General features: G+C 45.8%; 1 protein-coding gene across 1 annotated transcript; it reads left to right on the top strand.

Annotated features, from left to right (window-relative positions):
• The first annotated feature begins 894 nt into the window (after nt 1-894).
• Nucleotides 895-14,201, top strand: abcd1 (ATP-binding cassette, sub-family D (ALD), member 1). Its single transcript, XM_084014922.1, has 17 exons — nt 895-1,013; nt 1,920-2,156; nt 3,165-3,277; nt 4,481-4,638; nt 4,978-5,165; nt 5,625-5,799; nt 5,876-6,066; nt 7,175-7,355; nt 7,440-7,582; nt 8,171-8,321; nt 8,749-8,843; nt 11,137-11,282; nt 11,629-11,774; nt 11,862-11,946; nt 12,565-12,690; nt 13,056-13,143; nt 13,827-14,201. The coding sequence occupies exons 2-17, from the start codon at nt 2,040-2,042 to the stop codon at nt 13,980-13,982; spliced, it is 2,259 nt and encodes a 752-aa protein (XP_083871048.1). The 5' UTR covers nt 895-1,013; nt 1,920-2,039; the 3' UTR covers nt 13,983-14,201.
• Nucleotides 14,202-15,514: the final 1,313 nt, after the last annotated feature.

Below are 15,514 nucleotides of genomic sequence, written 5' to 3'. Positions count from 1 at the left end.
GAGTGATGCGAACAGAAGCCAACAGAGTGGTGGTAACCACGTGATGCTAACAGAGTGATGCTAACAGTGATGCAAACGGATTGATACTAACAGAAGCTAACAGAGTGATGCTATCGGAGTGATGGAACTGAGTGATGCGAACAGAGTGATGCTATCGGAGTGATGTTAACTGAGTGATGCAAACAGAAGCTAACAGAGTGATGCTAACAGAGTGATGCAAACGGATTGATGCTAACAGAAGCTAACAGAGTGATGCTAACTGAAGCTAGCTGCTGAGAGAACAGCACTGGTTGTTTCTGTGAACATGAAACGTGTTCAGTTTGATGGGTTTTTTATTTATTTATTTTTATTTCCAACATGTCAACATGAATACAGAAAGTATAAAGAAAATATTACACAACTAGAAAGCATAGAGAAAGTGCCCCTTCTCCATAACTCATATCCGCTGTCATACATTTTAAGTTTTAATTAATTCTTTATTCGATTTTTTTCTTTTTTAACTATACTTAACAAGTATCTTACAAAATACAATTGATTTCTCACGTATTCCTATCCGATATATATCATAGATTCTTGCATATTCATTTATTTTAATCAAAAATATATAAACGTATTGAGATATTTTAGTATCCAAACTATAAACTAATTCAGAATTTAAAATAAATCGATAACAAAAAATAATAAATAATACGTAAATAAACCCCAGTGAAAAAAACAGGAAATTAAGAAAGAATAAATAACAATCAACATAAATAAACAAAGACTGATAATTAGACCCCTTCATCATCATTTTCTGACATTGGTTATATCTGGTCCAGATCTGATCCTAGATCTGTTCTCGACAGTTTTAATTCCGGAAACATTCCTGCAGACATCTACTTTCATGTTGTTATTCAATCCCTCCTCCCGCGCGCGCACCCGCACACACACAGACACGCACACACACAGACACACTCTCACACAGAGGAGGGAATAAGGTGTGTTTCCAGTATTGGGACGCGGCCGCTCCTCAGGTAAACGGAATTTTCCGCCGGTGACATTAAAGTTTAAACGGGTTAAATAAAGACACACAAGTAGATCAGAGTAGAGCGGACATGTGACCCGGAATTATAACTGTTCTGAGAACAGATCTAGGATCAGATGTGGACCAGATCAGGCGAATTAAATCGTTAAAAAACTTTTGAACACTTCTGACGTTAACTCCTGAAATGTTAGCGATTAGTTTCCGTTAGAAACGCTTCGCCAGCTAAAACCCGGGTTACACTTTTAGTTCCGGGACTAACTGTACCGGGACCTGTCGTCCACCGTAGTTTAGAACTTGTTGTAACTTGAGAAACTAACATTAGCTTTGGACCGTTAGCCGGCTGCTGCTCACTTTTTACTGTAAGAAGCTAGCGGTAAGCGGAGCTAACTACCGGGGCTACGCTAAATAACGGAGCTAACTGACGGGGCTAAGCTAACTAACAAGCTCACTAACGGGGTTAAGCTAACTAACGGAGCGGCGTTAACTAACGGGGCTAGGCTAACTAACGGAGTAGTAGTATTTAGTGTGACTCATACAGGTCAGAGGTCGAATAGTTGTCTCGGAGGAAGGTTCCTAAGAAGAAATGACCCGGATGTAGCAGCCATGGTAGACTGTTTGACTGTGAAGGAGTTTCCTCCTTTAGGAAACAACAAAGGACAGGCGATGTTATATATTCAGTATTTGCACATTTAACAATGACTTTCATGCAGACTTATACTAATTGGAATCGTGTTGATAAATTTGAGTGGACAATAATAATAATAATAATTCATTTAATTTGTATTTTTTTTATTTCAATCATGTACAAATGTAGATTCAGCAAACTGTCAGACACACATATACACACACAGACACACATGTGACAGGTGATCAAATGATCTTTGTTGGCCTCCAGGTGGAGCATCACAGGTCGACATGCTCTCTTGACCTCCATGATTACAGTCACCTAATTGGCCCCCTTACACCTGATTGGTCACCTGTCACCTGATTGGTCACCTGCCACCTGCCTGTCAGTATGCAGCTGACCTACCAGGAGCTGAGGAAGACCTCCAGACTCAGGAAGCTGGCGGCTGGGCTGCTCGCCGCCTACGCCATCAGAAAACTATCCCCGTACCTGTGGAGGAGGATACAGGTGAAACACACATATACACACACACACACACACACACACACACACACATATATACACACAGACACACACGTACACACATAAGCGATATGGAAATAACTTTTAAAATGCTTGTTTCCTGAATGGCGGTCAGCTCGCTAAGACCTAGGCTAGACTTCTGAGTAAGGGTTCACAGCAGCTGCTCATCCTGGTCTGGCCTTTGTGCAACCAGTTAACCCAGACTGGTCTGGCTGGGATACGTTGAACCCAGTTCAGTCATTCATCTGGATCCAGGCCCTCATGTTTCAACAGTGTTTAGAAAAGGTTCTGAATGATGTTGTATGAATCAGATGTATTTATCAAACATTCGCACCAGGGTCGTACGCACACCAGTGCTGATAAATCCCACAGATTCGAACCCACCATGCTCAGGCACATTTGGAGAAACGCCCCCAATGATCCATATATAGTAACAAAACCACGTCGGCGACAGAACGGCAAAGAGAAGAAACTTATTTTGCTGAAGTTGAATCCAACAGAAGATGTTGTTCACTTCCTGCAAGTCTATTATTACATTATTATTGTTATTATTATATTATTATTATAATTATATTAACATTTTTGTATTATTATTATTATAATTGCATTATCATTATTGTATTATTAGTACATTGATTCATTAAACACCTTTCTGTTGATTAAATGTGTTGTGTGTATTTGCGTTATGTGGGTGGAGTCTATCACTACTTTTATATTTGGGAATCCAGCGTGAGATCCCTTTTTGATCTGGGCTTGTTGTGGAAAGGATCTGGATGTAGTTCAGGTCCAGGGACATGATGGACTCCAACACTGCTGGCAACATGTTGTTTCATTGAGGGAAATACTTGATATGTCTCCAACCTCACGCTGGACCAGAAACCCAGACCGGAATAGAAACACAGGCTGGAACAGTTTCTGGTCGCTGGACTACGGCCCTCTGGTCTCCGGTCTACAGCCCTCTGGTCAATCTGGGTGTGTTTGTTTTGTTCTCAGAGGAGTGCAGCAGGTAAACAGCTGGGTGGAGCTAATGTGTCCGTGGGCGTGGTTGGCTCCTCCTCCTCCAGCTGTGTGGATGACGTCAGAGGGAAGAAGAAGAGAGACAGCAGGTGAGTGAGAGTACCAACCAACAACCACCATACCAACAAGTACTTACATCTCAGTACTGGTACCGAGTACTGGTACCGAGTACAAGTACTTACATCTCAGTACTGCTACAGAGTAATGGTACCGAGTACTGGTACCGAGTACAAGTTCTTACATCTCAGTACTGCTACAGAGTAATGGTACCGAGTACTGGTACTGAGTACGAGTACTTACATCTCAGCACTGGTACCGAGTACAAGTACTTACATCTCTCGAGCTCAAGCACCTTTTTGGCGTTCTGGGGGCGGGGCTTTGAACAGAGGTCTGAACGAAGGGGGGGGCTTTGTAGGTGATGCGATGCGTTCACTGTCTGTGGTTTTTCCAAATGACCTACTCTGCCTTTAATAATACTATTACACTTCTAACAATACCTCTGAAAACAACAAGTTTACAGTAGAAATATTAATATTGAACGGTTTAACCTGCTGTCAGTTACACAGTTAAAATAAACATTAAAGATAAGCAAGCAGCCTTAAGGAGAACAGTGCTGATCCACATTAAAGGTCAGCCCACCTTAAGTGTTGCTAACATAACAGTTAGCCTAACTTCAGGGCTAACTCCTTTCAAGTTCATCATCAGCTAGATAACAAGACAGGAAGTTAGCTTGTTCTAGTTGTAGCATTTACTCCTTCGGCGGTGAACCTGAGTTAAAGATAGCTGGATTAACGGTTATTAATCTGGCTTCATGATCCAGACCCCTAATCTTCCAGATCCACTACACAAGGGCTTCATTCATTCATATTCATATATATTCCGGGCCACATCTTCAGGATCTAAGGGCTCAGGGGCCGGACATTCTCCCTGAGCCACTCCACTCCTTTTCTCATTGCTAATTTGTGTTTATTGTGTAAACGTCTGACATACACTGCAGATATGACATATATTATTATTACACATTAATTACACATATTATTATTATACATATTATTACACAGGTTGTGTAATAATAATGTGCGTAATAATATGCACATTATTACACATATTACACATGGATATTACACATATTATTACACAAATTATTACACTTATTACGCATAGTATTACACATTTTTATTACACTACTGATCCACACAGTCCTACTGATCCACACAGTCCTACGGGATGTGGTTCCGTCTGTGATGTAGAGGACTGTGATTTACAAGATGTGGTTCTGTCTGTGTCTTCAGGTTTCCATCAGTGAACAGAGAGTTTTTGGTCAGGCTGTCTCGGCTATTGAAGCTCTTGTTTCCACGGTTACTGTGTCCAGAGATCGGCCTGCTGGCTCTGCACTCTCTCACCCTGATGTGCAGGACCTTCCTGTCCATCTACGTCGCTACTCTGGATGGTCAGTACCTGTCTGTCCCTCTGTCTGTCCTCCTGTCTGTCCATCTGTCTGTCCCCCTGTCCGTCCCTCTGTCTGTTCCCCTGTCTGTCCCTCTGTCTGTCCCCCTGTCTGCCCCTCTGTCTGTCTCTCTGTCCGTCCCCCTGTCTTTCCCCCTGTCTGTCCCCCTGTCTGTCCCTCTGTCTGTCCCCTGTCCTTCCCTCTGTCTGTCCCTCTGTCTGTCCCCCTGTCCGTGTCTCTGTCTGTCCCCTGTCCTTCCCTCTGTCTGTCCCTGTGTCTGCCCCCCTGTCTGTCCCTCTGTCTGTCCCCCTGTCCCCCTGATAAGTGTCCCTGTCCCTCCAGGTTTGATAGTGAAGACTATAGTCCAGAAGGATCCTCGGGGCTTCGTGCTGCAGCTCTCTAAGTGGCTCCTCATTGCCGTCCCTGCGACCTTCATCAACAGTGCCATCAGATTCCTGGAAGGTCAGCTGACCCTCAGCTTCAGGAGCCGATTGGTCGACCACGCCTACCAGCTGTACTTCACCAACCAGGTAATAGACACCCCATATTCACAACGCCCCACCTTCATTACTGTCCCTAAACACCCCACACTCATAAGTGTCCCTGAACGCCCAGCCTTCATTACTATCCCTGAATGCCTCTCACTCATTACTGTCCCCACTCATTACTGTCCCCACTCATTATTGTCCCTGAACGCCCCACTATTTTTTAGTTCCTGCACGCCCCACTCTTGCTTTAGGCCTTGAACACCCCATGCTTGTTTTAGTTCCTGAACAGCCCTCTCTTGTTTTAGTTCCTGAACGCCCCACTCTTGCTTTAGTTCCTGAACGCCCCACTCTTGCTTTAGGCCTTGAACACCCCATGCTTGTTTTAGTTTCTTGAACACCCCTCTCTTGTTTTAGTTCCTGAACGCCCCACTCTTGTTTTAGTTCCTGAACGCCCCACTCTTGCATTAGTTCCTGAACGCCCCATGCATTCCTCTGTCTTAGGCTTACTACAGAGTTAGTAACATGGATGGCCGTCTGTCCAACCCGGACCAGTCACTCACGGAGGACATCGTCATGTTTTCAGCGTCGGTTGCCCATCTCTACTCCAACCTCACCAAACCCATCCTGGATGTGGTGGTGACCTGCTACACCCTGCTACGCACGGCACAGTCCAAAGGTACACCTGCTGCACCTGCTGCACCTGCTGCACCTGCGGATGGAGAGTGTGACAGCTGTCTTCTTCCTCCTTGCAGGAGCCAATACCACATGGCCGTCCGTCATCGCCGGCCTGGTGGTGGCGCTCACCGCCAAAGTCCTGCGATCCTGCTCGCCTCGATTTGGGAAGTTGGTGGCCGAGGAGGCGAAGAGGAAAGGAGACCTGAGATACATGCACTCCCGCATCATAGCCAACTCTGAGGAGATTGCCTTCTACGGGGGACACAAGGTGAGGGTCCCCTAGTGGACCGTCCCCTAGTGGACCGTCCCCTAGTGAACAACCATCATCAGGGTGAGCGTCCCCTAGTGGACTCAGTGATCAGGGTGATCGTCCCCTAGTGGACGCAGTGACCTGGGTGATCGTCCCCTAGTGGACTCAGTGACCAGGGTGATCGTCCCCTAGTGGACTCAGTGATCAGGGTGAGCGTCCCCTAGTGGACCCAGTGACCAGGGTGAGCGTCCCCTAGTGGACTCATTGACCAGGGTGAGCGTCCCCTAGTGGACTCAGTGACCAGGGTGATCGTCCCCTAGTGGACTCAGTGATCAGGGTGAGCGTCCCCTAGTGGACGCAGTGACAAGGGTGATCGTCCCCTAGTGGACTCAGTGACCAGGGTGAGCGTCCCCTAGTGGACTCAGTGATCAGGGTGAGCGTCCCCTAGTGGACCCAGTGACCAGGGTGAGCGTCCCCTAGTGGACTCAGTGATCAGGGTGAGCGTCCCCTAGTGGACTCAGTGACCAGGGTGATCGTCCCCTAGTGGACTCAGTGATCAGGGTGAGCGTCCCCTAGTGGACCCAGTGACCAGGGTGAGCGTCCCCTAGTGGACTCATTGACCAGGGTGAGCGTCCCCTAGTGGACTCAGTGACCAGGGTGATCGTCCCCTAGTGGACTCAGTGATCAGGGTGAGCGTCCCCTAGTGGACCCATTGACCAGGGTGATCGTCCCCTAGTGGACTCATTGACCAGGGTGAGTGTCGCCTAGTGGACTCAGTGATCAGGGTGAGCGTCCCCTAGTGGACTCATTGACCAGGGTGATCGTCCCCTAGTGGACTCATTGACCAGGGTGATCGTCCCCTAGTGGACTCAGTGATCAGGGTGAGCGTCCCCTAGTGGACTCATTGACCAGGGTGATCGTCCCCTAGTGGACTCATTGACCAGGGTGATCGTCCCCTAGTGGACTCAGTGATCAGGGTGAGCGTCCCCTAGTGGACTCATTGACCAGGGTGATCGTCCCCTAGTGGACTCATTGACCAGGGTGATCGTCCCCTAGTGGACTCAGTGATCAGGGTGAGCGTCCCCTAGTGGACTCATTGACCAGGGTGTGGGTGTCCGGTCCATAGGTGGAGATGGCCCAGCTCCAGAGGAGCTACGTGTCCTTGTCCTCTCAGATCCACCAGATCCTGCTGAAGCGTCTCTGGTACGTGATGCTGGAACAGTTCCTAATGAAGTACGTCTGGAGCGCCTCCGGCCTGGTGATGGTCGCCGTCCCCATCATCACCGCCACAGGATACTCTAAATATGGTAAATACTACAACTACAACACACAAACACACACACATAATGGAGGCGTGTGTCCTGTGATGTCATGTTGACCTGTGATGTCAGACTCTGAGGAGGTGAAGCAGGCGGCGCTGCTGATGAAGGAGGAGGAGCTGGTGAGTGAGAGGACGCAGGCCTTCACCACGGCCAGAAACCTCCTCAACGCTGCAGCCGACGCCGTGGAGAGGATCATGAGCTCCTACAAGGAGGTACACGACCTGCTGCTCCTTACTGTCCTTTAGAGCCTCCTCATCCTCCTTACTGTGAGTGAGTGAGTGAGTGATTCAGTGAGTGAGTGAGTGAGTGAGTGAGTAAGTCAGTGAGTGAGTGATTCAGTGAGTGAGTCAGTATGTCAGTGAGTGAGTCAGTGAGTGTGTGATTCAGTGAGTGAGTGATTCAGTGAGTGAGTCAGTATGTCAGTGAGTGTGTAAGTCAGTGAGTGAGTGATTCAGTGAGTGAGTGAGTAAGTCAGTGAGTGTGTAAGTCAGTGAGTGAGTGATTCAGTGAGTGAGTGAGTGAGTCAGTGAGTGAGTGATTCAGTGAATGAGTGAGTTAGTCAGTGAGTAAGTCAGTCAGTGAGTTAGTCAGTGAGTGAGTGATTCAGTAAGTGAGTTAGTCAGTGAGTGAGTGATTCAGTGAGTGAGTGAGTGAGTGAGTCAGTGAGTGAGTGAGTGAGTGAGTGAGTGAGTGAGTCAGTGAGTGAGTGATTCAGTGAGTGAGTGAGTGAGTGAGTCAGTGAGTGAGTGATTCAGTGAGTGAGTGAGTGATTCAGTGAGTGAGTCCCTGTGTGTCTCCAGGTGACAGAGCTGGCCGGTTACACCGCTCGTGTCTCTGACATGTTGGACGTGTTCGAGGACGTGAAGGACGGCTTCTATCGGCGCTCTGCAGACGGACACTCTGCGACAGGAAGAGGAGCTGAGGTCCAGCGAGGTGGTCTGGACTCCAGAGGTAGGACCCCATCACGCTAACGAGACACTTGACATGCCGTTTCCTCTGTTCTCTGACAACACGTGATGTCAGAGATGGTTAACAGCTGAAGACTACGTCATTTTGTTCTCAACTAATTGTACAACGTTCATCAGTAAAGATTTATTTTATTGTTATTTTGTTTATTATTAGACAGAGGGACAGTTTGATGTGTGTGTGTTATCATGTTTTACTTTGCATCTCATCTGTGCATGTGAAAAATAAAGAACCTTGAAGTAATAATTAATTAATAATAACAACAATTGAGACACAAAATTGCTATAGGTGGCGGGACCACTGACGCTACAGACCTATGACAGATCAGTGGTGGGACCTCCCTTCAAGGTGGTACGATTTTATATACAGTATCAACACTATACACAACACACATATATTTCCACATATGCAGGTCAGGTGATCAGTGTCGAGAAGGGGATTCGCTGTGAGAACCTGCCAATCATCACACCGTCTGGAGACGTGGTGGTTTCTAGTCTTAACATCCAGGTAATACACACCAACACACACCAACACACCAACAATGTAGCGTGCGTTAGTGTGTGTAGTGTGTGTTGTGACCACATGGTGTCAGTGTTGCTTTGGGATTCATTCAGGTCTTCTTGTTATTGTCAGCTGTTTATACGACTGTTGTTGCAAATTATACTCTATAGCTGTACTTCAGCAGACATTAGAGGTACTTCAGTAGACATAAGAGGTACTAAAGTACACATTAGAGGTACTTGGCTTTTTCTACTCCGCAACATTTATCTGACAGCAGGAGTGATTAACAGATTAAAACATATGAGGAGTTTAGGTAATATGATGTGAAAGCTAGAAGCAGATCCAGATTCTTTCAAACGTTCACACATAAAACTTTCATACATTCACATCTTTCATACGTTCACATATAAAACTTTCATACATTCACATCTTTCATACGTTCACATATGAAACTTTCATACGTTCACATCTTTCATACGTTCACATATAAAACTTTCATACGTTCATATCTTTCATACGTTCACATCTTTCATACGTTATCATATAAAATGTTCATACGTTCACATCTTTCATACGTTCACATATAAAATTTCATACGTTGAAATCTTTCATACGTTATCATATAAAATGTTCATACGTTCACATCTTTCATACACGTTCACATATAAAACTTTAAACGTTCCATATCTTTCATACATTCACATATAACATTTTCATACGTTCACATCTTTCAAACGTTCACATCTTTCATACGTTATCATATAAAATGTTCATACGTTCACATCTTTCATACGTTCACATATAAAATTTCATACGTTGAAATATTTCATACGTTCACATATAAAACTCATACGTTCACATATAAAACTTTCATACGTTCACATCTTTCATACGTTCACATATAAAACTTTAACAGTTCACATATAAAACTTTCATACGTTCAAATCTTTCATACTTTCAGTCACTCATGTGTTTAAACGTTTAAACATCCAACATTCACTTTGTCATTAAACTCTAACAGTAAACACTAATATTAAACTCTATCAAGCTATAATAATAGTTTGATTGAAGATGATGTTATCACTCTGGAACTGAGCATGCTCAGTTCTGCCCTCTAATCAGTCTCCACCAGTTTTACTTCTTTGACCGAGGTCAGAGGTCACAGCTCATTAGCATTTACTGAGGCGCTGTGTGTGTGTGTGGGTGTCTCTCTGTGTGTGTGTGTGTGTGTGTGTGTGTGTGTGTGTGTGTGTGTGTGTGTGTGTGTGTGTGTGTGTCCAGACACACAATAGGGATGATAGAAAGTGACATTTCTGTGGGTCAGACAGGAAGCACCACAGAAGAAGAAGAACATTGATGGAAACAGAAACTCCTCTATGTCGTCTGATCCCTCACCTTTGACCTCTCTGTTCTCTGATTGGTCCATTGACTCAGCCTCTGGTTGAGAGGAAGATTTCAGGTTCTACATTCGTTTGCAATGTTTCAGACGATGTTTGTTGGTCTTCACACAGATCTGATATTAATGTGAACACACAAACACACACACACACTGGGATCATAATAGTTCTGTGTTCATGCTGAACCGCCACATCACGGCCCCGGTGTATCATCGTCAACCTCCGGTTCTGATCAGTGAGGCTGAGCTGAAGGTCCTTAATGCTGCATTCTCTCTGCTGGCCACCGGGGAGTGACTCCTCTCTGGTTGTATAGAAGTCTATGAGAAAATGGTCCTACTTCTCTCTTGATGTATTACCTCAGTAAACATTGTAAACATGAGTTTATGGTCTCAATCTCTAGTTTCAAGTCTTCTTCAATCCAGCATGATGTTCATTTAGTACATTATGGTCCAGTTAGAGTCCACCAGACCAGAAAGCAGGGGATGCTTTAGGGGGCGGGGCTTACCTGCTGCTTGATAGGTCTCTACCACTCTACCATTGCTAGTTAGCTACTAAGATGACTTTAACACTTAACTGAAAAGCTGACGTTGAACTACGAAGCAAACTTTGTTAGCGGCTTCACACCAGAATCCAGATGGATCCAGATCCAGTAAGGTTGCTGCTCGGGGTGCCGCTCTGCCGCTTGTGTTCATCAGATCCAACCAGCAGGAGGACTGTGTCTGTCTCTTACACCTGAACCACTGTCCTCACGAGGGAAGCATGCAGTCTACAGGCGGATGTAGACTACAGGGGGATGTAGACTACAGGCCGATTCGAGTCGGAACACTCAAATCAAGAACAGTTTTTCTTTTGTTTTCTGTTTTCAGTCCGTTTTCTTTGAACGTGTTGATTGTGTCTCTCAGGTGGATGAGAGGATGAACGTGTTGATCACGGGTCCAAACGGCTGTGGGAAGAGTTCTCTGTTCAGGATCCTCAGTGGACTTTGGCCTGTTTACGGAGGAGTCCTCTACCGGCCAGAACCTCAGTACATGTTCTACATCCCCCAGAGGTAATACTGCTGCTGCTACTACTACTACTACTACTATAACTATTACGACCACTACCACTACTACTACTACTACTACTACCACTACTACAGCTACTACTACTACTACTTCTTCTACTACTACTACTACTACTACCACCACTCCACTCATCCATCCATCAAGCAGCCAGTCAGTGGCCTAGCTCGGCTAATAGTAGTATTGTAGTAGTAGTAGTATTATAGTAGTATAGTAGTATTGTAGTAGTATTTTAGTAGAAGTGTAGTAGTGGTATTGTAGTATTGCAGTAGTATTAGTATAGTACTGTAGAGATATCCTAGTAGGAATGATGTAGTACTGTGTACTCTGCAGACCCTACATGTCAGAGGGGACCCTCAGAGACCAGGTGATCTATCCAGACTCGGTGGAGGAGATGGTCCAGAGAGGAGTCACAGATTCAGACCTGGAGAAGATCCTTGGAACCGTCCACCTGCTGTACATCCAGGACCGAGAGGGGGGTCAGTGAAATCTTTGTACTACAGGTCTGCTCTGATATAAGTACTTCATCATCATGTGTGTGAGACAGGTTCCTGTCTGTCTGTCAGGTTGGGAGTCGGTCAGCGACTGGAAGGATGTTCTGTCTGGAGGAGAGAAGCAGAGGATGGGCATGGCTCGCATGTTCTACCACTGGTACACACAGTACTACACAATATACACCACCATGACCCGGTTCACCAGGAACCTGGACCGCCAGTACTTCAGTACACACCACCATGACCCGGTTCACCAGGAACCTGGACCGCCAGTACTTCAGTACACACCACCATGATCCAGTTCACCAGGAACCTGGACCACCGAGTCCTTCAGTACACACCACCATGATCCAGTTTATCAGGAACCTGAACCACAGAGTCCTTTAGTACACACAACCATGATCCAGTTAATCAGGAACCTGGACCACCCAGTCCTTTAGTACACACCACCATGATCCAGTTTATCAGGAACCTGAACCACAGAGTCCTTTAGTACACACAACCATGATCCAGTTAATCAGGAACCTGGACCACCCAGTCCTTTAGTACACACCACCATGATCCAGTTCATCAGGAACCTGGACCACCGAGTCTTTCACCGAAGGTCTGGATCTGGTGTTGGATCTGTGGTCCTGGTCTCTAAGAGCATCTGCTGATACCAGGAATTCAGATCTCAACAGAGGCTCTTAGAGACCAGGACCACAGGTCCAACACCAGATGCAGACCTCTGCTGACACCAGGACCTGGACCTGACTCTCTCTCTTTTCTCGTCCAGCCCTCGCTACGCTCTCCTGGACGAGTGCACCAGCGCCGTCAGCATCGACGTGGAGGGGGACATCTTCCAGGCTGCAAAGGATGCTGGGATATCCCTGCTGTCAATCACACACAGACCGTCCCTGTGGTCAGTAGACACACACACACACACACACACACACACACACACACACACACACACACACACACACACACACACACACCAGTGATTGATTGGTTTACTGTAATAACCCTGTATTTGATTGACTGACATGTGAGTGAATGACAGACAGACAGACGGATGGTTAGACAGACAGACGGATGGTTAGACAGACAGACAGACGGATTGATAGACATACAGATAGAGACGGACGGACGGACGGACGGACGGAAGGACAGACAGACAGATAGACATTCAGAGAGGCGGATGGACAGACGGACAGACAGGCAGGTGGACAGACAGGTGGTGTGTCTCTGTAATGATCCTCATATTGATGCTTCTGGTTCCAACAGGAAGTACCACTCTCACCTGCTACAATTTGATGGAGAAGGAGGATGGAGGTTTGAACCTCTGGACCCGTCCATCCGTCTGTCTCTGCAGGTCTGTCTCTGTCTCTGTGGTCTATCTCTGTCTCTGCAAGTCTGTTTCTGCAGGTCTGTCCCTGTCTCTGCAGGTCTGTCTCATTCTCTGCAGGTCTGTCTCTGTCTCTACAGGTCTGTCTCTGTGGCCTATCTCTGTCTCTGCAAGTCTGTTTCTGTGGTCTGTCTCTGCATGTCTGTCTCTGCAGGTCTGTCTCATTCTCTGCAGGTCTGTCCCTGTCTCTGCAGGTCTGTCTCTGTCTCTACAGGTCTGTCGCTGTCTCTGCAGGTCTGTCTCATTCTCTGCAGGTCTGTCCCTGTCTCTGCAGGTCTGTCTCTGTCTCTACAGGTCTGTCGCTGTCTCTGCAGGTCTGTCTCATTCTCTGCAGGTCTCTCCCTGTCTCTGCAGGTCTGTCTCTGTCTCTACAGGTCTGTCGCTGTCTCTGCAGGTCTGTCTCATTCTCTGCAGGTCTGTCCCTGTCTCTGCAGGTCTGTCTCATTCTCTGCAGGTCTGTCTCTGTCTCTACAGGTCTGTCGCTGTCTCTGCAGGTCTGTCTCTGCAGGTCTGTCTCTGTCTCTGCAGCTCTGTCTCTCTCTCTGCAACTCTGTCTCTGCAGGTCTGTCTCTGGCTCTGCAGATCTGTCTCTGCAGGTCTGGGTTGTGAGGGTCTTGTTTGAAACTTGTTTTTGTGTGTTTCTGTTTCAGGAGGAGAAACAGCGTCTGGAGAACCAGCTGTCTGGGATTCCCAAGATGCAACAGAGACTAGCAGAGCTGTGTCTCTTGCTGGGGGAGGAGGAGGGGGAGGACAGAGAGGAGAACAGAGAGGGGGAGGAGGAGAGAGAGAGGGAGAGAGAGGGGTGAGGAGGAGGGAGAGAGAGAGGGAGATATAGTCCTCCCCGGTCCATCATGTCCAGGTGCAGAGCCGGAGCTTCAAATGATGAAGGATGGATGCTAGACTGGGACACATTCACCAACATGATTTAGAATTTTTTGATATACATTTTATCGATATTAATATATAGATATAATTTTTCATCTATATATGCGAATGGTGATGAATTCAAATGTTTAATAATTTGACAGCCCTAATATATAAATATATATATATATATATATATATAAATATATATATATATACAAATATATATATATAAATATATAAAAATATAAATATAAATATATATATATAAAAATATAAATATATATATATATATATATATATCGTCAATCATATTTTGAAGATGTTTTAATGATGATGAAGATAAAGATAGTAAATAAAAAACTTTTATTTGTCCAGAGTTCTATTCAACATTAATGATCTGGCCCAGAGCCACACTGAACTGTTCTCAGAGGTCATGTGACTGGTACAGTTGTCATGGTGATGACACAGTGGGGCTGTAACGTGATGTCACAGCTTACCAAGAAGGTGGCTAGTTAGCCTGGTAGCTAGTTAGTTATCTGGGTAGTTAGTTAGGTAGGTAGGTAATTTGGTATCTAGGTAGGTAGTTTGGTTTCTAGGTAGTTTGTTATGTAGGTAGGTAGTTTGGTATCTAGGTCAGTAGTGTGGTTTCTAGGTAGTTTGTTATGTAGGTAGGTAGTTTGGTATCTAGGTCAGTAGTGTGGTTTCTAGGTAGTTTGGTATCCAGGTAGGTAGTGTGGTATCTAGGTAGTTTGGTATATAGGTAGGCAGTTTGGTACCTAGATAGGCAGTTTGGTATCCAGGCCTACCTGGTAGTGTGGTATCTAGGTAGTTTGGTATCTTGGTAGGCAGTTTGGTACCTAGATAGGCAGTTTGGTATCCAGGTAGGTAGTGTGGTAGGTAGGTAGTTTGGTATCTAGGTAGGCAGTTTGGTAGATAGGTAGGTAGTTTGGTATCTAGGTAGTTTGGTATCTTGGTAGGTAGTTTGGTATCTTGGTAGGTAGTTTGGTATCTAGGTAGGTAGTTTAATATCTAGGTAGGTAGTTTGGTAGATAGGTAGGTAGTTTGGTATCTAGGTAGGTAGTTTGGTAGATAGGTAGGTAGTTTAATATCTAGGTAGGTAGTTTGGTATCTAGGTAGGTAGTTTGGTATCTAGGTCGGTAGTGTGGTTTCTAGGTAGTTTGTTATGTAGGTACAGCGCCGTCGTAGAGGGGGGAAAGGTGATGACAATTCTAAGGGCCCACAGCCCGCTAGGGCCCACACACAGCCCCCAGTAGGTGGCAATGAATGGGTAGAGGGGCCCACACCGATATTCTTTCAGGGGGCCCAGAATTCCTAGCAACTGCCCCGTGTAGGTAGGTAGTTTGGTATCTTGGTAGGTAGTTTGGTAGATAGGGAGGTAGTTTGGTAGATAGGGAGGTAGCATATTAAAAATTAGATCTCAATTATTTGAATTTTTAAACACTAAAACTAC

Source organism: Eutrigla gurnardus (assembly GCF_963514095.1).
Source record: "Eutrigla gurnardus genome assembly, chromosome: 8".
Lineage (NCBI taxonomy): Eukaryota > Metazoa > Chordata > Actinopteri > Perciformes > Triglidae > Eutrigla > Eutrigla gurnardus.
The sequence above is the reverse complement of the archived record's forward strand: the minus strand, read 5'-3'. Positions and strand labels throughout refer to the sequence as shown.